Source organism: Numenius arquata, chromosome 2 (genome assembly GCF_964106895.1).
Source record: "Numenius arquata chromosome 2, bNumArq3.hap1.1, whole genome shotgun sequence".
Taxonomy (NCBI): Eukaryota; Metazoa; Chordata; class Aves; order Charadriiformes; family Scolopacidae; genus Numenius; species Numenius arquata.
Window position 1 is genome coordinate 47,619,108 of NC_133577.1, and position 25,884 is coordinate 47,644,991.

General features: G+C 44.6%; 1 protein-coding gene across 1 annotated transcript; it reads right to left on the reverse strand.

Annotated features, from left to right (window-relative positions):
- Positions 1 to 236: 236 nt before the first annotated feature.
- On the reverse strand, positions 237 to 20,396 carry ACBD3 (acyl-CoA binding domain containing 3). The gene is made up of 8 exons (XM_074144220.1): positions 20,144 to 20,396; positions 11,959 to 12,100; positions 10,826 to 10,966; positions 9,999 to 10,157; positions 7,838 to 8,012; positions 4,778 to 4,970; positions 3,427 to 3,711; positions 237 to 2,066 (listed from the first exon to the last, which is right to left on the reverse strand). Exons 1-8 carry the CDS (start codon positions 20,394 to 20,396, stop codon positions 1,855 to 1,857), a joined length of 1,560 nt encoding a protein of 519 aa, XP_074000321.1. The 3' UTR covers positions 237 to 1,854.
- Between the last annotated feature and the right edge of the window lie 5,488 nt (positions 20,397 to 25,884).

Here is a 25,884-nt window from a genome sequence, read left to right on the forward strand (position 1 = left end):
GAGGCAATAAAAAAAGTCTGAAAACGTAAAAGTTCTAACATCCAACACATGACAGTAAGTGCTGCCATTTAAAGCGACAAACACCACTCCCAAGAACAGATATTCTTAGAGGAAAAAGTCATAACATTGTTGTATGGACAAAAAAAAATTTAAACTGAAGACCAGAAGAAATATATTAGTGCCTGCCTTTTTAAAAGTTTGTGGTTTTTTTTTTTTTTTTTTTTTTTTTTACATTAAATACAGTTTTCTTTAAAAGCAAGGTACTTTCTAAATTCGTGGTTTATATACTGTATGTACACAAGAGCAGAACATTGTACAGTGTTTTTGGATAAAGCAGCACTAACTAGCTCTAAGCCGGTATGGTGTTGCTGAACCAAACGCAAGATGACAAGGTAAGCGCTCTAGGAGAAGTATCTCCGTGGTTGGTACAAGAAAATAAAAATAAAGTATCATGTATGTACAAACTGATTATTCAAACAAATCCTGCAAACTCAACATCATTTACCATGGAAGCATACATGCTGCAGCTAATCAATGGAAGTCTCACTGCGGGAACTGATGTGAAGGACCCAAATTAACCGTTTTCCTTCGGTAACAAAGTGCGTTTCCCACGAAGGGAGCACTTATGCTGGTCGCCACCGCAACGCATCACCCCTGGGGCGCAGGGCTCCGTGGAGAGCGGATTCTTACCACAGCCTCAAGTTGAGCAGCCACCTGCATTTTTCCACTACAGAAAACGTGAAATGCCCCAATCAAACCGTAAGAAATTGAGATTAAAGCTACATTGTTAAGTATCTGTACGTGCACTCGGCCTTTCCGCAGACAGTCAGGGATTAAAGCAGAAAGCCTGCACCCAAGTATCACCAGTTCAGACTAAAATGGACTGACAGTGATTTCCATAATTAGTGCAACATTAACTCCTATACTTTAATCAAAGTGACTTACTGTTCTTCAGATGCACAACGTGCTTATTCAGGTTTTACAAAAACAGACAAACCAGAACATTGTGCAGAAAACTGGTTTCAGGTTTGTACTTTTTTAATTTTTTTTTTTTTTTTTTTAAGTCTACCCCATTAAAAACGCACCAAACTTAGCAATAGTTTGTGCCCTGGTTCAAAACATCAAAAAATGACCTTTTTTATTCTAGGGTTAGCAGCAGGGCAGAGAGATTAAGGTTCTTCTTGTTACATATACTTTTAGTTGTCGTTCAGTTTACATCTTCAGAAGAGGTTATCTGCTGTACTCTCAGGATGCTGTTCATCCTTTCCTCAGTCACTACCCTGGTTTAAGGAACTGAATGTTTCTTCTTCGATGAGGACAGAAGCGAGACAACTTGTTTCTAAACTGCATCAACTTAAAAGTTTCAAGTTTTAATGGTGTAAAAGTCTGACATCCAATTACAGTTAAGAGAGAAACTTGCTACACAGCAAAACTGCATCCAAATCTACCAGTTATTGACGGGACCTTTAAGTTAACCGTTAACAAGTTATTCAAAGCATCCAGACCTGGAAACATCAGATCACCCAGCCAGTGAGCCAGCAGCTCCCTCCCCCTTCTTTTTTCATGAGGCTTTAACAAATGCAACTGGTGTGACCTTAGCGCTGGAGCCAACGCCTTCCACTGGTTAACTCCAGCGCCCAAAAGGGCCGGGGGGATCCTGTGTTAAGCCCAATGCAATATGCATTAGTGTCACGGAGCAGGAAGATCCCAGTGTCTACTTGTTAAAGTTCACACAAACCATACAGATACAGACAGGGTAAAACACAGACTCAAAAGGATCCATTATGCTTTGAAGAAAAATTCCAAATAAAACGACATCTTCTGCACAGCCCAGCCTCAGACACAGCCACACCTTTATCTAGTATAATAAACTCTGTAGTAAACTGTTTTTGACCTCCATAGAGAGTAGGAGTTGTCAAATTTGAGGAGATAAACTCCTCTCCCTGGGTACTGGTGGCTGCCAGCATACACTTCTTCGTGACAGTCTCGTCTGTACACAGGCACTATTTCATCTAGCTGAGGCTTGTTGGCATTCTTTTTGGCTTTTTCTTCACTGCTAGTATTTTCTGCAAGGGAGGAAAAAAAAAGTGTCAGTTAACATGGGTGGATGCTTTACAAGAGCGAGTCAGACTGATCTGTAGTGGACAAGGGACTCCTTGTTAGTTTAGAAGTCAGACGAGTTGAAGGGGTTCATACCAAGGCTGTGGCTAAAGCGTTCAAAAGCAGGAGGAACAATAACCATGCCCACTTTATCATTAATTTTACAGTTTGATGTTAAAACCCACCACACTCCTCCGCCCAGCACAGCTGAGTCAATTCAGAGAGATGCCAAGCTCTAGCTTCCATTAAGATATTACCCCACATTAATCACAGAATGGTTTGGGTTGGAAAGGACCTTAAAGATCATCCAGTTCCAACCCCCTGCCATGGGCAGGGACACCTCCCACTAGACCAGGTTGCTCAAAGCCCCATCCAGCCTGGCCCTGAACACCTCCAGGGAAGGGGCAGCCATAGCTTCTTTGGGCAACCTGTTCCAGTGTCTCACCACCCTCACAGGAAAGAATTTCTTCCTGAGATCTCATCTAAATCTCCCCTCTTTCAGTTTAAAACCATTCCCCCTCGTCCTATGGCTCCCCTCCCTGATCAAGAGTCCCTCCCCATCTCTCCTGTAGCCCCTTTAGGGAGTGGAAGGGGCTCTAAGGTCTCCCTGGAGCCTTCTCTTCTCCAGGCTGAACATCCCCAACTCTCTCAGCCTGTCCTCACAGCAGAGGGGCTTCAGCCCCCGCAGTATCTTCATGGCCTCTGCTGGACCGGCTCCAACAGGTCCATGTCCTTCCCGTGCTGAGGATTCTGACGTACTTCCTATTACTGATTACTTAGTAGTAATATGCAGAAGGCCACTGCTTCCTATGTCAAAGCAGTTACTTCTAAGCAAATCAAGCCCTCATTTCAAAACGTTATTTTTCTGATGGTATGCTAACCTCCCCTGTAGGTAAAGGCTGTGACCTGGCCACTACCAGGAATTGCTCTTTTAAGCTGGTTTGCTGAAGTTTCAAGGAAACTTCCCCCCTAAAAAAGTTCACAAAGAGCAGAGCAGGATTCTTCTTAAGTTTTTCAGTGTGCAGATCCGCTATGCTCTATTATGGCACACATTTCAATCCAGCGTGCTGAATTGGACAAGGCGGCACACTAAGGGGTAAGTAAAACTTAGGAAAATGATCTCCCCACCCTCAACTGCTTTAACCTGTGACCAAATGAGGTGACTGAAGTTACTTTCAGAATTGCACTTCCTCTTCATAATTGAAGACAAGATTCCAGCTAGACGGATGCTGGGGAAACGACGAGATTTCACAAGACAATCAATTGGGGTTTTGCCCCGTGGCAAGCTCCGCAGGACTGGCAGTTTATGTAAATAAGCATGCTTACCTTCTTCTTCATCCTCATCATCACTGGATTCGCTGACATGCACACTGACTGCAGTATTAGGGGAGTCTGTCCATTCAAAATACACCCCAAAACCAATGTCATAATTGTCTGTAGCAAACTCCCAAAAGAGGTAGGACCCCTCTTCGTGAGTTGGTACTCTGACTGTAACCACTTCTCCTCGGCCCACTGTGATCACGGAGTCTGCATCCTGACGGATTTTTTCCTTGAAGTCTCTTATCTGGGGCCGTGTCCACATCGATGGGGCAGCTATCACTGGAACAGCATCTGGAGAGAGGGAAGGAAATACCCCAGGTAAGCTTTTTATCGGTTATTTATGCTGAATACTTAGGTGTGCCTTAGGGGCACTTGAGGACCACAAGCATTAGAGTTGCTTCCAGTTCAGTTTTTTTTATTATTTTTACTGAAGAAACATCTTTTCACAGTTGAAACTTGCATGAAATGCAGTGCAGGTTTAGACGTAACATTGCACACTTAAATCCTACCAGTTTACCCATCTGCCACATATAAACCGATGGTGCTTAGGCAGAAAAGACTCAGAAGACAGATCTACTGCTACAGGTGATGGGGTTACATTGCACAGAACCCTTCACTGAAAGGACCTTTAATATGACAGAACCAGAGGTTGTGGATTTGTCTAGAAATTATCAAATATTGACTACAATAACTGAATACCTCATTATGCAGACAGGGACTGTACTAGCGATGGTTCCATACTGGGATCCAAGCAAGTCTTTTGAGGAACTACTGGTTGTGGATGAAAGCATAGAGGTAACACCCAGAAACACCAGTGATGAGAGCGCTGCTGGAAGGCTACTTTTCCTGCTCCACTTCCACAGCTTCCTAGAAGCTGTCTGAGGAAGATGGGAAACGTGAGGGGACGGCAGTCCAGACTGCACACAGGACAGGACTAAGCCATAGGTAGGGCAGCATTCAGAGAGAGTAAGGAAGTAAGGAAGATTTGGCTTTATTTTAATCTGGATAAATCACTGTTTTGACCTGAGTTCAAATAAGAGTGAATGCATTTCTGCGCAGAACAGCTTTCAGCTAGAACTTTTATGCTTCTTTCCTTTAAATCAAGAGTGAAAGGAGGTTCTGGGTCCCATCCACTTTGCCTGCTTTTGCTGCTTCCCCTTTCCCTCCCCCTCAAAGCTGAGTTTTCCTTGTGCAATATTGTTCTCCCTCGAGAAAAACTGGACCCAGGAATCAAACCTAGCTCTTGAACAGCCCAACGAAGCCAGGCAAAGAGCCACAGTAACCATACTTAAGATATCTGCATCCTAAGAAAAGCTTTCATCGTTTATTTTTAATTAAGGAATCTAGCTAGTCCTACCTTTTGGTCCATTCTCCAGTGCTTCTTCCAAAGCCTCAGGATCCAGCTCTTTTTCAGGGCTATCTGCATGCGCACTGGCCTGCCCATTAATTGATGGGGTGTCCCCTGGGGCAGGGGCATTCACCTTCGATGCCGTAGTCAGAGGCGTCCCTGTCACTGCCACAACCACCTCCTGCTGCTTTTGTAAGGCTGCCTAAAATGACAGAAATTAAGTCAAGTAAACCCCAAGCCTCCCAAGAATCTCTATATAAACATATAAAGGCACTATTTTTTTTTTTTTTAAGTGCTGCCCTCCATCCCACAGGGAGGCTTGACACGAAAAACCAGAAGCAGCACACATTAACCAGTGAGAATTACACAGGCTAAGTATCAGGGAAAACAAAGACAGTCTGTTCTATGCTGATGGATACAATCTGAACAAAAAGATTCAACTTTCAAGTTTATTAGGGCACACAAAATAAACTTTTGCACTCGACTACGGAAGTTCTGCATTTCAGTAACTCCTATAACATTTCTTTCAAAATCAAAAGTGATGACTTGTTTGCTGTTTTTTTCCCAGCGAGCTGAAAGGGTTCTGGCCTGAGCTCATCCAGGTCTAAAAAGATCTGGAATTATTTAAAGTCTATTAAGTACTTGCCGATTTGTGAGTTAACTTGCTCAGCAGGATTCTCTATCAAATCCACAATGCCCAACACAGGCAGTTATTTAACATGAAAGCAGGAAGTGTAAGAGCCACAAGGACTGAGTGGTCTAGGAGAAGAGTTATCAAAGCTCAGAGGTGCTGCTTTTAGAATATGACTTATGTACACTGAGACGATTCAGATCGAACGGATCATGCTGTCCCTGCACAAAGGATTAAATACCTTGTATGATCTTGTTTTAGGTGTAACAACCATCCTTTTGGATTTAAGTAGGATGCATTACCCCTTTAGCTTCAAGTCTTACTCCCCTTATCAGTACAGAGAGATTACATACACTTTTTTGTTAGGACAGGGAAAAGGTATAATTGTCAGTACCATTCTTTAAAGAATAACCTAGTAAGCACATGATTTTGATGAACAAATGGAATATAGGTATCCCAAAGGGGTATAAAGGCAATATAGTCAGACAGGATCTAGATTTTTAAATTTGAGCAATTGTACGGATGCTGCCTAGATCCACCTTCTACTACAGCAGTTCTATGCGCTGAGACAATGCAATGCAGTGAGAACTTTGCTAGAAAACTATTGCATACAGCCTTTGCAAAATTAATAGTATTGCAAGTTGATCTGTAAGCAACCATGACAGAACAGCACTTTTAAACTGCACTAACAGATCTCAAGGTGGCTGAGTTACAGGCATCTGAAAGGAAAGTATTCCTCAGAAGTGCTTCAGAGGCTCCCTGAGTCTTCAGGAAAGCCCAAAGTAGAATTAGATAATTTTAGCTCTGTTACACGCTTCTTTTTATCCTTTCCTCTATAAGAGTTGTCCAAGTAGAGATTTGAAAGATAAGCTTCAATGCCTGACAGAGTTACTATTTTGTAAAAACACGGTAAATGAAAGGCTGTTTTGCCCCAGGTCTCAGAGGGCATTAGTACACGGCAAGCAGCCGGCCACGATTGAAAGGAGCAGTGCTGAGAGCACTGAAGAAAATGGCATCTCTGACACCCCAGTCTCAAGGGAGCAGTATCAATTACAGAAGGCATCGAGGACAAGGCTGATGAGGCTATAGCTTTTGCTTACCACTACAACATCAAAGTACTGGTACCAAGGTGTCATTAAGCTTCAAGAGTGACTATAACAGGGCAGGAAGCCTCTGACTGTCCTATACCACCTCAACTCCATCAAATCATGGTTTGGAAGGGACCTTTAAAGATCATCCAGTCCAACCCGCAGGGACATCTTTTACTAGATCAGGCCACTCAAAGCTCCATCCAACCTGACCTTCAACACTTCCAATGATGGGGCATCCACAAGTTCTCTGGGCAACCTGGTCCAGTGCCTCACCACCCTCACTGTAAAAAAAAATTCTTCCTTATGTCCAATCTAAACCTACACTCTCTCAGATTAAAATCACTGCCCCTTGTCCTGTCACTACAGGCCCTGGATAGAAGGTCTGTCTTTGTCTTTCTTATAAGCCCCTTTTATTATTGAAAGGCTACAATAAGGTCTTCCCAGAGCCTTTTCTTCTCCAGGCTGAACAACCTCAACTCAACCTGTCTTCATGAGAGAGGTGCTCCAGCCCTCTGACCATTTTTGTGGCTTCCTCTGGACCCATTCCCACAGGTTCATGTCCTTCCTGTGCTGAGGACTCCAGAGCTGGACACAGTACTCCAGGTGGGGTCTCATCAGAGCAGAGGGGCAGAATCACCTCCCTCAACCTTCTGGCCACGCTTCTTGTGATGCAGCCCAGGATACAGTTGGCCTTCTGGGCTGCAAGAACCCATTAGCAGCTCATACCCAGTTTTTGATCCACCAGTATCCCCAAGTCCATTTCTGCAGGGCTGCTCTGAATACATTCATCCCCCAGTCTGTACTGATACTGGGGACCGCCCTCACCCAGCTGCAGGACCTTGCACTTGGCCTTGTTGAACATCGTGAGGTTCACATGGTTCACACAGGTTCCTTCCTTGGACAGTTCTTTGCTAAGGGCATCAGGCTCATCAAAATACAAATGACTGAGAATTCAGTAACTAATTTCCTGTTAAGTCTTTAGGTCAAGAACAACAGACCTTAGGCTGGCAGTTACAGGCCATTTAAGATCCAGGTCACAGAATCATAGGATGGTTTAGGTTCGGAGGGACCTTAAAGAACATCTAGTTCCAGCCCCCCTGCCATGGGCAGGGACACCTCCCACCACACCAGATTGCTCAAAGCCCCATCCAGCCTGGCCTTGAACACCTCCAGGGATGGGGCAGCCACAGCTTCCCTGGGCAACCTGTTCCAGTGTCTCACCACTCTCCTCGTATCAATTAGCTTTTCAAGGGGGTAAGTGTAGACAAATTAACATCTCGCAAAGACAGCCTGGAACAAAAAAAAAAACAAAACCACACCCTAAATTTCTCAGCTGGTCAGTCATACCTGTTGCTGTGCAAGCTGGACTTGATACAACTGCTGCATGTATTGCTGATAATGCTGTTCCTGGAGCTGCCGAATTAGGATCTGCTGCTGCTCGTAGTTGCCCGGGTACTGCTGGGCCGCGTACTGCTGGAACTGGATGGCAGTCTGGGAGTTCAGTGCTGCCATTATCTGCTGCCTACATCGGTGGGAGGAGAGTTCAGAGATTACAAACAGCTGAGAGTATTGGGGAAATCCCTATACTTAAGTAATTTAAGTGGCCTCAAAGAACAGTTAATTCAATTCCTGTGAAAACCAATTAAAACAAATCTATGTAATGATGGAGCAGAGCCCAGAAATAACGTCAATGTGAATTTCGCCTAGAAATATGCTAAGAATATAAGGAAGGAGCAACATTTCTACCCAGTATTTGAAAACATCAGGTGTTAAAAAAAGAGCTCTTACATAATTCTCAATCTGTAGTCTGATAACAAGGTAGCACTAGAAAAACACATGACTAAATTTCTCAAACAATCAAGGGGAAAAATCCCAGATTGGGTTCCTCCAGAAAACATGGAGAAACCAACCTTCTAGCAGCCCTTCTACAAATATTGGTGAAAACAGGCCTGCTGTGGTACAGCACAGCAATGTTTTCTGGTGATTTTAAGAACATCACACCGCATTACTATCTTAATTTCCCAGGACAGTATGCAAACATATGAAAAGCACGACCGACTGTGGCCTAATCGAAGAATAAAAAGAATGCTGCCAAATAGGGTATCTGTGCCTCCAATAAACTCAAGTGCTGAAACTTCAGGAGGAATATGTAGGTTATTTATACACAAGCTCAGTTTTCCTCCTGTCTCCAGAGGGCCAGCAGAGGATATACAACTAGGTCCAAAGTTCGTTTTGTCCCTCATTACATCCATCAGTGACCAGCTATCAACGCTTCAGAGGAAGAAAGCAGTATCAAACGCACGCAGGAGTAATTCTTTGTTTCCTGTCTTTCTTCTGTCCCCCAAAAATCAACCTCTAAAAGCTCCAGCATTAGACTGGCTTGTAACCTAAAGGGCAGGATTTACTATTTCAGCAAAACTGTGACTTTAGATACACAGGCCAAGTGTATATATATCCACATTCATTTTCCATCCAAATTTTTTCTCTGTAACCTGTTACAAACACTTAATGCACAATTGTATTCACGTAAAAAAACCCCTCTTGTTACTTAGCACTTTGCAACATTTTTCTGTTGTATTCTCTGTTCATTTACGTCTATTTAACACTGTGAGAACCAGAGGAGTGTAAAATGCAAACAGCAAAACTTGCAGATTAATTATTTGCTCCCTCTCAAAAACACTACATAGCAAGTGCAGGACCTACTTCAGAGACACCCCCTGCAAAGATATTTTTATTATGGAAAATCATTGCTGACTGATGTGGAACAGCTTTGATAATTCACTATTCCCTTAAATATTATATGCGCAAAGCTAGATCCATGTTTACAGCACCTGGATGCGATGGGAACAATGTAATATAACTAGAGAATTCTAAGTAAACAATTTAGTTGAGGCTACAAACAGAGGTTAAGTGCATTTGAACATGAATTTTGCACTTCTTTTAGAAAGACTCTAAGAGCCAGTGATTGCCAGTGTACAAATGAGATCTGCAGACACTTTACACTTTCTAGGAGGAGAGAGCACCTTTAAGGAGGTAGCGCTAGACTACCAAGTTAGAAAATTTCAGCCATGCACCCCAAACACCCCACTGAACTGCAGTTACCCTTCTTCTAGGCTTCACCTTCTGTGAAAGGTAAGAAATTTTCAAGTCACAGTTCAAATAGCACTTCCAGCCGGACACCTAACTCCCCTCAGCTGAGTGCAGCATTCATCATTTAGGAAGCAGAGCCACAAGTTTTCATGAGGTGCAGCCCCTGAATTCAAAAAACCCCCAGAGCTTCTCATTAAACAACGCTTTTCTGGCACTTTCATCTGAGAAGGCTGCACACAATAACACATTAGAATAATTTTTCTCTGCAAACCGTGTCCCTCTTAACTAAGGATGCAAACGGCACTGCTCTGAACTTCAGGTATTCAGTTCTAGCAAAACTATTTAAAAAGTGAGATATAATTGCCTCAAGTGCAAGGCAGTTATTTGCTTTGAAGTGTTACTTGTTTCAGCTACTCACTTCTGTTGTTCCATCCGAAGCCGTTCCTCCTCTATTCTCCTCCTCTCTTCTTCTTCCCTTCTCAGTCTTTCCTCTTCTTCTCGCCTACGCTTTTCTTCTTCTTTTTGTAAACGCTCACGCTCCTCTTCTTCACGCCGCCTTCGTTCCTCCTCTTCTCTTCTGCAACATCCACTCAATAAGTTATTTCAGCATTCCTACAACCCTAGGATGAGTTATTTTCAACATGCCTTTCGCCTGCCCAATAAGGCTTTTTGTTTGGTATCATCTCCTCCCACTTAAATTGTCCTGGAGAAGTGTCTTATCAGACACAAGAAGAAAACAGCTTACTGTTTAGTTTTACCGCACTCTGCAATATGACAAGTATAAATTCTGTATTATAATTTGATATTCATTCTAACCTGTTATTACATGTATATTATAGCTTAATAATCACATGATATGTAAATGATAGTAGAAGATAGCCTTTGTCAAGTTTCTAACCCATGCTAGAAGAGGAGTTTAAAGCACCCAATGATTTCACGTTCTATGTAAGTTTAGTCCACACACTTATAAGAGCAGACATTTTGTAAAGTATGCATTTCTTAAGCAGACGACATTATCAGCAAAATTTTAAAAAATCCTTATATTCTAAGGTGTCTTCATCTCAGAAGCAATCATTCATTACTGGCAAAATAAAAAGGCTTAAAGAGATTAAATGGTACCCCAGCCACCTGAGCATCAAGCATTTCTCTTGCCAAGACAACTCCAACCTAAGCCAGCTGTGACACCGTCCACAGCTCAAGATTACACACTTAATATACTTCAACATCAAAGGACTCAAACATTACCTTTTCTTTTCTTGTTCTTCTTTCTCTATCTTGTGGGAAGTGACATATGTTGAAAACAAGTGGCAGCACCTATTCAGGAGCTTAACGAATTCTGTCATAGCTTTTTGCTTGGACATGTTTCCAAGGGCAGCCCATTCCTTCCTGAGAGAGAGAAATCAGCTGAAATAACAAAAGACTCAACTCTTCAAATAGTGAACTCTGAGAACTCAGCAAAGAAAAAAGAAGTTGGGAGAGCAAGGATCAAACTTTACCATGTGCAGTTTCAGAGAACCAACAACTTTTTCCCAAAGACACAGTGCTCCCCTCTGCCTCCACCAGAACAACTCTTTCAAACAGACATAACTGAGTGCTTATATGAAATCACATATGTACCATCGACCCTACTTAGCATTTTGAACTATGTCCAACAACTTCCCAGCTACAAATGAACCCGAAATATTTTTTACCCTTCTTTCACTCTAGTTCATGGAAAAAATGCATACATTTTCCTGAATGATTAAACACAGTAACATACATCAATTATAGCACTTCAGTTAGGTGAATGCAACAGCCTGGATCTTCCTAAAGGAAAGCTGCGTCCCTCTGGGTACAAGCAGCGCACTGGGTTGAGCTCTGAGAAGCCAGGGCCGTGTTGCACGTTGCCTTCCCAACTAGAAATAGCAACAACGAACAAGAAAGCTGCTGCCTGAACTGCAAGCGATACAAGAGACGTGCCTGAGACTGCCCAGAGCTCATCAAAATTTACTCAGAGCCTGAACGCATCAGATATCTGATTTCAGAAGTTATCCTCGGTGTTAACAAAAGCTACGGTGAATAATGTTACCGTTGGCAAAAGGCTTGGCCTGCTGCAGCCATGCACAGCTAGCCAAGTCTTAAACTGCTATGAGAAATCAGATTGTAGGTACAGCAGCTTTTCCTAATGTGGTTTAGAAGACCCAATAATCTTCTGTTAGCTTCTTTACTGAACTGTGAGTCATATTCCTAAGATGTATGTGAAAATGCCGCTCGCTTTCCACTACCACACACACACATTGACACAACTGACATACTTATTTTATCGTGGAAATTGGATGATGTTTTCTTCCAACAGGAAAAGCCGAGTTAAGATCAAGAAGAGCACCAGCCCTTTTTACCTTCTATCATTCCCCAGCACATCAAAGAATCCAACTTCAGGGCAAGTGTCAGGGTTATAAGGTCCCAGCAGAACCTGCTTGTGCAGTGCCACAAGTTTGAGTTTTTCTTCATATGTTGGATGAAAGGCTTTGCCATCTTTTTCTGCAGAAAAAAAAGAAAGTTTCACTGTTGTGATTAAACAAGCACAAGACAGCAAAGAGCATTTTGTATAACCGCTATCGTGATTTCCTCTGTAAAAAAGGAGTAAGAAAGATAAGTCATAAAAGGTTAGACAAATTAAGTCAGTTCTAGTCAAATAAAATATAGATCTGTCCAGAAGAAACACACCTACTTCAGCTGCAGAAACTTAATTGTGAAGTGTTTTTCATCATACTATCTAGAGTCAATCTCAGCCAGCAAGTTATCACCTAAATATTTATGTTAATAAGTTGAACACCATACCATATGGATCTATATCTCTGAAATATTTAAAAACCTTAACTTGAATGCAAATGTGTCTGCAAAGTCTATTGTAGTGTGGACAGGAAGGATTTTCTGCAAAGAAAGGTTTGATGTTAACTTTATAGATTGCTCTCCTTTCACGCTCTTCACACTGATGAAAGAGGAACAAGCAAGGTTTGAGGCAAGGAAAACTGCAGAGAGAAAAAATTAGAACTAAGGGAGAGTTTTCCTTCAAGGAATTTGATTGTGGTACTTTGCCAAGGCAGCTGGAATAACCCCTTTCAATGAAAACTCTTAAGAGGTGACTCCATCGGCACCAACACGTACAGGGAGCTCTGACCATAAGACACAGGCAACCTAAGTCTGAACTTAATCAGAATTCCAGTGGCTCCACGCCAACACCTTCTAAAGTGGTCCCAGTTAGATCCTGCCACGCATTTATTGGTAAGAAGAGACTTGCACTGATTTAAGATTATACACGAATTAGTCAGCTAGGACTTACCTCAGCACATTTAAACTGTCAAAACAAATCAAAGGAACAGGCACTGCTATATGCAATTACACTGCTTGTTAAGAAAAGACCTTTTTCTTGAACAGGAAAACAAATAAATAAGCATCATCTCCTTTTGGAAGGGCTGAAACAAGGAACCTGTTACCAGAGGTAAGCAACAGTCATTTCATATGACCGTACCACTAACTGCTCTCCGTTCAGTCAGGAACCGCAGGCAGAGCTGCCACCAGTTTCCAGCAAGCTGTTTACAGCCCCAAACTGAACAGTCCAATTCACAGTCAAATTTTAGGGGTTGACATTTACATATCGCAAAATTGCTCGGCCGACTCTTGTGAACAGTTATTAACAGGAAAAGAAGCAAGTCTCAGAACAAAAGGGGAGGGGAAATACCTCTGCTATGGCTTATTGAGAAACTCAGAGCAAATACTTCTGAAAATTGGAAACCACCCCAGGGAAAGCATTTGCAAGTCACAGCAAGAAGCTGTATTTTTGACAGAGTAAGTTCAGTATGTTACTGGACTTACTCAACATCACCAGGAACCACTGCATGCATGCCATTTGTTTTGAAGACAGAATCAAAAAATTAGGAAGATAAGCATTTAATTACTTATTATCCATTCCTAGAGGTCCACTTCACTCTTCCAGAATCTCAAGTATTCACTTTTCTCCCAGTGTCACACCACCTTACAGCAAATATAACTTCCAGATTCAAAAACCAGAAGCCTTTCTCCACAAAAATATCTATTTCCAAAAATATCTGTTGGGGTGGAGAAGGGAGGATGTAAAGACTGAACCAGAGTCTACTCAGGGGTATTCAGTGAAAGGACAAGAGGCAGATGACACCAACTGAAATATAGGAAATTCCACTTAAGCCTTGACAATCCCCAGAGGTCCCTTCCCACCCCAACAAGCGTGTGACCCTTAGGAGATGCAGATCACCACCTCCTGGTAAGCTCTCTCCCTAGGTCTCAGGTATCCCCTTTGGCTTTATCCTCAATTCTTCACACTCCACATTTAACTCAGAATTCGCTTATTAGGTAGCAATCACCTCCATTAGCCTCAATAAACAGCACGCACTTTGAAATCATACTTAATATCCCTGGGGCAGCGTGCTCAAAAGCAAGTCAATTGATAAGGGAACTACGATGGAATTTTGCCAGGCTTCTGAGCTTCTCCAGGGGGTCCCTATGGCATAGTTTACCTTACACAACCTGTATACCTACAGTTGTCTGCTAAAAACCATAACTATTTGTTGTAGTAGACTGCTACCTAAGCCAGCTAACATCATTGGCATTTGAACTTGCTTTTGAAGAGCATTAAAGGGGGGAAAAAAAAACCAAACATTTTTTTTCTATGCTATACACAGCATGCCTGCATTTTCACAGAATAGAGAAGTCGGACCTCAAGCCCTAACTATTGAGGGAAGCCAAAAGTCTGCATTTACTAAGTACAGTGACCCAAGGGCAAAAGACCAAACAAGCTAAATAAGAGAGGAAAACAGACAGATGAGAAAAGGAGACAGGCATTCAGTGACTTGTGGATAATGCAGACTAGAAGCAAACTCTCAAAGTACTTGGAGGCAGCCGAGAGAGCAAAGCTGTAGATAGGCTTAGCCTGTTTTCCAGTTGAATTCTTCAGCGTGAGCCACACTGTATAATTATCCCAAAGATTTGGAAGCGTTGCCATTAAACCGAACCAGAGGACCTGAAGCCATCTGCGGAGTCCAATATGCCAAAAAGGGCATTAGTGAGTCCAGACAAGTAGAAGCGCCAAATTTATTCAAGCATCCATTAGCATACCGTTTAAGTAGGTATTACCCACTCCTCTCATACAGCTGCCAGGAAGCTGAAGAATTTCAAAGAGCTCTAGGGAACACACGGAGAACTCCAAAGGATGTACACAGCAACTATACAGCCCCCCTATGCCACTGGTATGCTTGACCCAATAGGACCAGAGAAAGGCTCAGCTTTCTTACAGAAGATTAGGAGACTTCTCATTCACCTGAAACGGCAATTTCTCAAGTCAACTAGACTCTATGCTTAAGCAGCAGCCACTGACAGATCAAACTTGATTAGTGATGAAGGATATGGTTACGTGAACAAGGCAGACTATGGACCTACGATGCTTTAGGCATCCTGCAGTAAGGGCCCATATATACACACACACGTACTTCACTAATGACATGAAGGAGCTCACCCAGAACATGGAGAAAGACTGGCTCCTCACTTCCTGCAAGTTCTGGTCTCATTGATGGGTGCCATAAAACCACACCATGCTGTTACTGCGCTGTCACCCCTGGAAGGGAAATCCTCTGCACACCTAATGCTCTTTATCAGGGACTGGAGCCATAGGACGAGGGGTAAGGGCTTTAAAGTGAAAGAGGGAAGATTTAGATTGGATCTCAGGAAGAAATTCTTTCCTGTGAGGGTGGTGAGGCACTGGAACAGGTTGCCCAGAGAAGCTGTGGATGCCCCATCCCTGGAGGTGTTCAGGGCCAGGTTGGATGGGGCTTTGAGCAACCTGGTCTAGTGGGAGGTGTCCCTGCCCATGGCAGGGGGGTTGGAACTGGATGATCTTTAAGGTCCCTTCCAACCCAAACCATTCTGTGATTCTACAATACCAGCTCTTCATACCACTGCTCTCCTTGACAGGGTCTACTTTGTTCAGATGCCCACAAAACTGAGATCCATTGAGGGCCACTCAGTTGAATACTCCAGAAAATCAGTACTTACAACACTAACCACCCTCCTCGAGCTACAGGTAATTAACCGTGTGCTTGAAGACCACCATTTGTGTTGGCACACAAACAGAACAGAAAGATACTGTAACTAGTAACGCAAAGAAGATAGCAGAGGCGTACGTCACTGTGTAGCACCGTACTGTTGACATGAGTTGGTATAAAAACCACAAATTTAGACTCAAGGGAGTTTAAGAAATAGGCTTAAAAGACTGCATCATGCAAAACACTTTTACTCCTATGTAACTTCAGATTTTTTTCTCCTGTAAGAAACATGGCATAACATGCTGCAGCTTCCACTCCACCTTCACCTACTGCACTCGCTCTGAGTGTCTAATTCCCATGGGATAGATAGCACTGAGTCGAGTCACCTGGAAGAAGCTAGAGAACAGTTTGTGAAGCACTATTTTCCACCTCACAGCTTTTAAAAGCAGAAGTCATAGATGCTAAATGCTGTTCATTTGCAGAGTTTTAATGAGCGAGACCAAAACTGAGAAGCGCGAGAACTGAATCGCTGCCTGCAGATCCCAGTACACTCTGACACTCCCAGTTCTCCTCTCCTGAAGGATCAACGGAAGAGTTACCAACCAGCCCTTCCAAATAAACCTGATTAAAGCTCAACTTCACATCAAAAGGAGATATGTTAGAGGGGTTTTCATAGTCTTGAAAACAAGAGCCTACTTAACTTACGAATTACAAACATGCCATCAAATTAGCCCTCCAAAAAAAAAAAAAAAAAAAAAAAAGGAGGTCAAACAATTCATTTAGAATGATGTATTGCTGAGGTTGAAGGTGCATTCTTATTAGGAAGGGACAAAACACCTCGGAGCAGCCAAACAAAGTTAGAGTACTTAACATACCAGGAGAGGTTTTAGATACCAAAATGATGTTGTTTGTACACTGTCTACTCAGACATGCTGCACTGCATATCACTTTAGGCACTGCATGAACACTTCAGGGACTGACATATATTGAAGGTTGGGTGCAATGGTATTTTGATGACAGGATGTGGGAAACCATAAAACCAGGCTGATACTGGAAAAGATTTCTTGGCAGAGCTATGCAAGCCACCCCCTCCTGCTGCAGGACACAATTCACACCTTCGACAAGCTACCTTTACCGGCAGAGCTCGTACCAGCTCAAGGGGCAAAATAAGCCCTCAGAGACACTTCTACTCTGCCAGCTGCCCCAGGACACGCAATTACAGACAGTCCAAGAGACGAAGGAATGTACCCATTTCAGTAACAACACTGTGTTCTCCACTGCACAGCAGAGCAGCTTCTTAATAGCAGCCAAAATGCTGGTCGACCTGCTCGACCGAGTGCATATTGTAAGGAAGGCTCTTGCTTCTCACAGGAAAAATGGACTGGAACACTATTAACCATCTATTTTCTATGCCTCTGTTATTCTGGAAAGCTTTTTTCACAAGCCATTATGGGTGCTAAAAAAAGCTTGCACGCATCTCCCGTGCAGCCCAAGGCCTGACAGTCGAAGTGACACAGGGTCAAGCATTTTAGATCTGCTTCCGTCTTTATCAGAGGCAGAATAAAGTAGCTTTTGAGTCTCTTTTATATCCTACCCTGGTTCCAGTCATGTTTGTCACATTGTTTATACGCGCTCCCACCCTGTCTTGTCTTCAAGCAGTTTTGTTACATGCAATATGCCACCGCAGACAAGTGTTAGCAGTCATTGTAATAAGCAAATTCTAAGTATTTTTATCAGATTAAACTTTTCTAAGAAGTAAATACATCATGAGTTACAACCAGACAACTCAGCCTGCACGCTGAAGCAGAAAGGAAGCTGCTTAACTAGCGATCGCTGCTTACCCTTTGACCTCAGCCAGGGACTCCTCCAGCATCCCGACCCGAGCTCCTTCCATCCCAATAATCACACTTAATCCCAACACCACTCTTTTCCCAAACAAGTGCTGCCCCAAATCACTTGTTTGTTCCACGGTAGGTGTGTGAGTAGCTAATACACACTGTGGCACAGTTATCAACTGGCTGTAAGAAAGACAACATTTTTCAAAGACCACCTCCACATCAGTGCAGTTTTTAGAAGAATGATGAGGAACAAGCTCTCAGCATTGACCTATCAACATGGGTCAACCTTCAGATCCCTCGTATGTTCCTCCTTGAGGTAAAGGAGGAATCCGTATTTGTTCCTTGGCATCTACAAGGCTGCTAAACAAGCATGCCCACTCCCACAGTTGTTTTGACAGTGGATGCATGAAAATCCTTTGGAAATGAGACCAGTTATTTTCAGAGTCACGTAGCTATAGAGCAAGCTAGCAGAATCAGTACCCCAAGTATTACAAGCTCTTGTAACTCACCATCACATTTATAAATAGAACCCCTCGTGTTATGTCACTTTCAGCAAAAAAAACTACAGATGAAAATATGGGCAATGACTTCAGGTGACTTTTATTCCAGCCATAAGGATAGAGGAACAAGGCCTTCATTTGGAAAGTGTGACAACTCCATAGAACATGGAAAATTTTCCTCTTAGGAGCAAAACCATGACAAGAAATTGCAGAAGGTTAGAAGAAGAGGAGCAGTAAGATGAAAGATATTGGAATTAAGCTTTTATTAAGAGGAAGGCAACAACAAACCCACTGTTGAGACAACACAACGGACTGGAATCTAGACACAAGTAACACTCCACTGAACTTTTCCCCATCCAAGAGGAGATAAATGCAGACCATAAATTTCATTAAAACATGAGACATAATAGACATAGATTATAAATAATGTAGATAAGCTCATTCATAGTGCATCATTTTTACTCTGTCAATACCGGTTCCAGTAGAATATTAAAGCCTATACAAAATAAGACCATGGCTGACTGGAACAAGGAATTTGCTACTGCAAAGACATTTCTTTCTGCATCATGTTTTAAGAACAAATGCTTATTAAACCAAACCAGAACGCCTTCCAGAAGCTTGTTTTACAGAAAGGGTAGAAAGAGACAGAAATCACAATGCATCCAACCTGACACCTGGTGACAGAGAAAAAAAAAAAAAAAGAAAAAAATCAAGACCCTTATGATTCCTTATGGTTCTTACAGCTTAAGAAAAAAAAATATCTCTGTATATTAGCATGCTAAGAAAAAAACCTACTTTGTGGAAGGGCATCAAAACAGTGTCAAAGAATGAGAGCTCAAGAAAACTGCTTAGGGCCTTACATGCTCCTAACAACTCTCAGGGTGCAGGTCAGCCGACTTGAAGCAAACAAGACAACTTTGTCCTTCTAGCCCAGTTTCCACCTGCCAGTATGCTTACCCTCCGAAGTGGTAGCTTTCCCAGAGGGGCCATCTAACAACTGATCGTCACAAGCCCAACCTTTCCAAGGGCACAGCTGTATCTTCCCTAGCGCAGGCAGGTTAAGAGTCCCTGAGCTGTGCCCTACATTAAACAGCAGCTGCCCAAAACCCAGCAAAGTAACACATTGCTGTGAGGTGCTCAAACGCTGTACCGCAACATAGTCATAGAATCACAGAATGGTTTGGGTTGGAAGGGACCTTAAAGATCATCCAGTTCCAACCCCCCTGCCATGGGCAGGGACACCTCCCCCTAGACCAGGTTGCTCAAAGCCCCATCCAGCCTGGCCCTGAACACCTCCAGGGACGGGGCATCCACAGCTTCTCTGGGCAATCTGTTCCAGTGTCTCACCACCCTCACAGGAAAGAATTTCTTCCTGAGATCTCATCTAAATCTCCCCTCTTTCAGATTGAAACCGTTCCCTCTCATCCTATGGCTCCCCCCCTAATCAAGAGTCCCTCCCCATCTCTCCTATAACCCCCTTTAGGTACTGGAAAGCTGCTATAAGGTCTCACTGAACGCAGCTCTTCCTCAAAAAAGCACACTGTGGATTTCCTCCTCCCGAGAAAAGCAAGAGTGGCGAGGCCCCTCTGCCTTCCTGTGGAAGCAAAACCTGGCTACCAGGGATCCCAAGCCAAACGCTCCAGGGCTAACACCCATGGGGGCATCTCACGGCTCCATCGCCCGGCCGCCAGCTGGAGGCACGAACCGCACCGAGCTGCGGAGCCAGGCTTTGAAGTTCACAATCCATGGAGACGGCACGACCCCCCAAGCCAGCAGCCGGGCTGTCAGCTCTCTCAAGGAGAGAGCACTCTTCGCCTAAGTTCGCAAGGTTTTTCTTCGCACGCCACAAGCAAGGATTTTTTAATTTTTTATTTTTTTTTTTTAATTTTTACTCTGATTTTAGGTCGGGCGGTGCAAACCCCCGGAAACGCCTCCCCGGCCCCTCGGAGCGGGCACACGGCGGCCGGGGCCGCCCCCTAGCTCTCCCTCCCGCCCCTCGCACCGGGAAAACCTCATCCCTGCAAGCCGCCTCCGTCCGATCGCCCCAGCTCGCCACCGCGCCCGGCCCCCGCGGCTCTCAGGGAATCCGGGGCTCCCGGGACGCGGCGGCTCCCGCCTCACCGCCCCGGTCCCGGCAGAGGCTTTGTGGGCCACGTCGCCGGGCGGCCTCACCTTTGAAGAAGCGCAGCGCCAGGCCGTACAGCTCCTCCAGCGCGAAGCCCCAGCGCCGCTCCGGGCTCAGCGCCGCCTCCTCCGCCGCCTCGCCGCCGGCCTCCGCCTGGCCCGGGGAGCCGGGGCCCGCACGGCTCCGCCCCGCCGCCGGCTCCCCCGGCCGCGCTTCACAGTGCGGCCCCTCAGCGTTGGGGCTCAGCGTCAACCCATCCACCGAGACCTCGAGCCGGTCCGAGCTCAGCACCGCCGCCATCCTCCTCCTCCACCGCCACCTCCCACCCGCCCTCCGCCTCCTGCCCCGCTGCGGCGGCCACGTCCCGACTTCCTGTTCCCTCCGACCCGGAACTTCCGGCCACGCCCAACTGCTCACGCCCCGCCCACGCCCCGCCCAAACGGCCGTTGGCGGGCGGTGCCTCAGGCAGGCGGCGGCCTCGAGGGCGGCCCTGCGCCCTGTCCCAAAGGGCGGTCCTGTCCCTGTCAGCATCTCCGGCCCCGTCCGGCAGGAGGACGGGGTGCCCTGACCCGGCTGGGAGCGGGAGTCTGTGCCCGCCGGGGCCCGCTCGCCTCACGGGCTCCAGCGGCCACGGCCGTGAGGCGCCTGGTGGCCCCTGCTTCCCGCCTGGCCGCCCTCCGGGGGCCTGTGGCAGCCTGGAAGGTAGTGTGGGGTCTGACACTGACGACTTTTCTCTCAGGAAACGTGCTTCGGGCATCACACAGGCCTGAAATGAGCCAGGGAAAGGGGAAAAAAAAAAAGGCAATTATTTCTCCGAGTGCTGTATCTGCACTTAGCTCACTGCCTTGTGACCATGAAACACCGGCCACAATACTGCTATTATCATGTGCTAGGCAAGGGGAGGGAGTCACTCCCCTGCACGGCTGAGGAGGTTTGTTCGCAAACACAAGCGAGCGTCCTCACAAGACTTCAGCGTTAGCAGTAAAGTGCCTTTGTTCACGTTTCTCACCCAAACCAAGATGCAGACTGCACACCTGGGATGTGGGGTGCCCGTCTCTGGTCTTCCATGAAGCTGATGAAAAGGAAGAGAACTGAAATTCTGGGATGCGTGTGGGATTTCTCCCTGTTTCCAGAACTTGCTGCCTGCCACCCGGTTCTGGGGTTCTCCCCCAAAGTCAGTCACGACACGGAGGAGCTTATCTACCATTCGAGGTAGCTTTAGATCCATCTGTTGATCTATCAGGAATGCTGAAGAGATCTTATTGTCATACAAAGTCCTTTGAAGACTTTGGGTGAGAGGGAGAAGTGTAAAGCTTTAATTTAAAGTACTTAATTTCCTTTAAATTAAAGTACTTAATTTCCAGTTAGTATTTCGTGAGAGAGTGAATGCCACACAGGGCACTGTTTAGTACAAATGGGGCAGAATTTGATGCAGATGATGATTCATCTAAGCTTCAAAAGAAATTTTACAACCAGCTGGAAGTCCTCTGTAGCTTCTTCACTAGATTTTTTGTTTTGGTATATTTATTGGTTGTTTCTTTTTTTGTTTGAGGATCAAACGTAACACTGTATTGTTTGATTTTTCCTGCCAAAGACAGCAGAACAAGGGTGTAGCGTGCACTTTTCATGGTTGGACTTCTCCAGAGCATGCAGTTCTCTGTACCAACTATTTGGTGCTCTCTCACAGACCAGACTAACAGCAGAACACACGATTTTATCTCCTCAATACAGTCTTGCACCCTGCTTTACATGTCTGTCACTTCAGCATCAGATCTTGCTTCACTTTAAGATTTGTTAGTTCATTTATAAGATCACTTTTATTAGAATGTCTGTTTTCAGAGTTTTCATCTGACAGATTTCCTGCTTAGCTTGTGGAGTTTGTGCTTCGTAAATATTTTCTTATGGCATCAATTCTGCAGTTTCGCTGGCACAAGCCAGTACGACTTCTAACACCTTCAGTGACTTGCTCATGACTCCTGTAAATGAGGAAGTATTTCCCAAATGATCATGACAAAGAGTTCACAGTAATTTATCTATTTGAGAAAACCCTAAGCTTACTTCACGCATCAGATGAAAATGCTAAGTTCAGCCAGTAAATTACTCATTTATTTCCTGTAATAGCTGGTTCTGTGTGGGAAAAGAAACACAGAAGAAATTCAAGTCCCAGAGAGGTAGTCTAGTCCAGCAACAGTGCCCTCTGCTAAGAAATGTAGACCTAGAAACTTTATACAGAATAAATCCCCTGTGCTTCCTGTGGCAGGGGCTGTCCTTTGGAGGGGTTCCGCTTGCACAGAGGATGCTGACAGAGGAAGGAGCCCCGCTTCGTAAGATGTGACCTAATGCAGTGTTTGCTAGAGCAATGGCTGCTAAATATTTGATTATCTCAAAGGAACATCTCTGAGCAGCTGGGTCTGGAGAGCACAGCAGCCCCACTCTCCTATGGGCTCAGAAATGCAAGCCATTCACTGTGAAAATATTGTTATCAGCTTCTTGGCCATGGCTATGTTAAATAAAACAGGTGTGAACGGCACTCCCAGCGCCAGTGTTACCGTACCAGTCCAGAGCTCCTGTAGCTGGGAGAGAGGGGAGTGGATTACGTGGAAGGAACAGCTACGTGTCTATCAGGGATGGTGACCAGATGTATGGAAGAATTAAATTCCCCAAGGTTTAGCAACTGAATTGCATTTGTGAGTAGTAACAGGATTTACCTTTTCCCAGAACATGACAGTTCTGTTCCTCTTTTACTGTCTTTGTTTTGCCTTCATAAGAGCTGTACTGGATGGAACAGACCAGGACCAGAAAGAAGAAAGTGTTCAAGTTCTTTTACTTTAAATTACAGGCTTTCTCTTTGTCTGCTTTTCCTTAAAGGATGCGTACAAGCTGTTTGGTTAGGAGCTGATTTAATGCTGTAAAACCATCTGTGGAGGCACTATTATAGTGTAGTGGACTCCCAATTCTACCAGCCACGTGAAGGAAAACAAATTTGATTTGTGCTTATGTCTCTACATTGCTCTGCTGATGTAATCTAGACTAAAGAGTATATGTAAATATTTTTGTTTTCCCCTTATAGTTCTCTTGATCAAGTTTCTCTTTATAGAAATTAATTTTTATTTTGTTTGGAAGTCTGTTGGAAAACATCTTTGTCCCAGGAGGTATGGTGAATCTGCCAGTGTTGCCCATTTTGGTGAGGACTCAACCTCATTTACCACCAAGCTGCTTTTTTGTGGCTCTTTATTGGTTTTCCTGAAGTTCAGGAGCCCAGGGTGACCCTTCTGTACGTGTGACAGGAAGCGGATCTTCTCAGTAACTCTTTAGATGTTCAGGACACATTAAACTCAAGAATCATGCTCCAGCCTTTTGTGCACGTGCAGTAAATTGGGTTTGGACCTCCAGGGATTGGCAGATCTAGGGCAACCGAGTGTATAATGTCACTGCAGGATTCATTGAGAGAAAATTCTCTTAAGTCATTTAAATCTGTCCTTTTTCATTACTACTTGTTTATTCAGATGTTATACGTCTGGGGAGAAAAATAAGCTAACCCAAGATTTTTTGTTTCTACTTTTCAGTTAAGCAAGAGAACACTTTGAATCCACTTTGGCAAGACCTCCACCACGGTCTCCTCTGGATTGAATAGTTTCAGTTTTTCTAAGAAGTAGTGAAAGGTCCAAAAACAGAGAGAGAGGAAACAAGAAAAAAGAAAGGTAATTTTCTGAGTAGAAACCGGTATGCAATTTGAGTAGATGGCTGAAAATAACCGCAATCCCATTTTCTTTTTCCTTCAAGAGGTCTCCTTTAAAGCATGGTCAAGTCTTACCTTACACCCAAGAGCACACAGCGCCGTGTGCTCCATGTCCTGTTGGATGACTCTGCAATTCTGCACATGAGCTGCTGTCCGTCCCTTCTGGGACCTCTCCAGAGCAGGGTGGACAAGAGTTGTCTCTGCTTTGAAGCTGACGCCGTTCACTGTGCTGCTGCCTCGCATTTATGTAGTAATTCATGGTGACATTCACACGGACTTCTCTAAATTATTACACAAGGTGCAGAATAATCAGATGTAGGGTCTGGCAATACCTTTTTAGCCCTGTCAGCAAATGCTGCTGAAAACAGGTTTATTGACAGAATGCTAGAGCAACTCCTGAGGAAACATACACGTGCCAAAGTCCACCTTCACTAAATATTCCCATTTTGACAGACAGCAAACATCCCGTAGCAGCTGTACCATCTACAGGTGATCATAAACGAACAGTTCAGGGTAATAAAATAAGCGATACCAGTTTAATGTATCTCATGATGATACGATTATATCTGCAGCCGTGTAACTCTGTAAACAACCACGCCTTTTACAGGCACATGAGCTGAGAGGGGTAGTACAGCGCTGTGATCCAGAGGTCTTTGCTGAACAAGATACTGCCGGGAATTTGAGCACTTCCTGAATTTAACCAACTCCTCTAATAAAGTGATTTTACAGAAGAGAGACCATGGAAATTGATGCAATTAGCAATTGCATTTCTGGCCATCTGCCCAGGAAAAGCTGTGAATCAACAGCCAGATGAATGATTTCCACCCATGTACGTTCAGAGCACCTATGGATGCTCTTTTAAAACACCTCCAGAAGGGAATTGTGCCTCTGGGTCAGGGTCTGACCCCAAAGGGCCCTGTGGAGCCAGCATGACCCTGCCCTTGAGCTCTCCTGATATTCCAGGCACATCTTTCCTTGCGCTGTACCATATACCACCAGTTTCTTCCCTCCTGTGGCCTTTCCTTTTGGCTTTATTTTCAAATAAGTTATATCTGCCTTTGGGCCTCCAAGCTGCCCGATGGCACAGGAAATGATAGGCAGAGAAGGGATTTCTTTACAAAACTGGTTGCTGGCGTTCCTGCTTGTCCCTTGGGAAGAGCAAGGCTGCCTGTGCGATATGTGGTGCTATTCACATCACTCCTTCCATTCAGCAAACAAGGATAACATACTTTTCAAAAAACATGCGTTAAATCTGTCCCTCTTCATCTAATTCTCAGATGCACTCTTTTTAATGGAGAGCGTGCAGCTGGTTCCCATCTGCTCAGCTGTGTCTCGCTTTTTTTATGTTGTTTGGGGTTTTTTTCCCCTGCTTTGGGTTAAATTGAGAAGGAGGTTTCATGAAGTGGCTGCTGTCAGAAGGAGCTGCCCTGGCCTGCTCCCAGCCCCACACCACAGTCTCCCATCAGCATTCTTGTTGCCAGCTCTTAGGCCCGTCAGCCCTCTCAGTGATACCCTTCACCTTATCAAGCAGGTAGAAAACTATTTGATTCCTAGGTGCTGGGTTAGTTCTCTGCTGGCTCAGCAAGCAGGCCTGGTTCTCCCAAGGGTCAGGAAAGCACTGGAACATGCTGCTGGGAACAAGGAAGGGAGGATGGGAGCAGGTTGTCATTTCGGGTACAGCTTGAATGTCCAAATGCCAGATCGCGGTGGTTGCACTCCACCGCTGCTCCCAGCTGCGTTCTCCTGCCCTTCCCCTTGTGCTGGATGGAGTGCTGGAGTGGCTTCAGGGTGAATTGATTCAGCTGGCTGATCTGGCCAAAAACTCCTCGTTTTTATGGCACGGTTAGTTTGCCACCGTTATCAGCCAGATGAGCAGATTTGCCCTGTGGCCACACAGCCTCTAGATGCGATGTAATGAAAGCAACGTGAACAGGAAATATGGACAGCAACTGGCTTGTACATCAGCTCAGCCCTAATACCAAACTGCACCCTAAGAAGCAGCCACGCCATTTCAGCCCCCCCTGCTGCTACTGGAGTAGTCAGATCACT

Bases quoted from the DNA above. Each gene is read 5' to 3' on its own strand.
- ACBD3 (XM_074144220.1), bottom strand. From the start codon at position 20,396: ATGGCGGCGGTGCTGAGCTCGGACCGGCTCGAGGTCTCGGTGGATGGG. The intron at 10,158-10,825 runs GTAATGTTTGAG...TGGATGTTGCAG, and splicing joins GAAGAACAAGAAAAGAAAAG to AAGAGAAGAGGAGGAACGAA. The intron at 4,971-7,837 runs GTATGACTGACC...CTGTCATTTTAG, and splicing joins TCCAGCTTGCACAGCAACAG to GCAGCCTTACAAAAGCAGCA.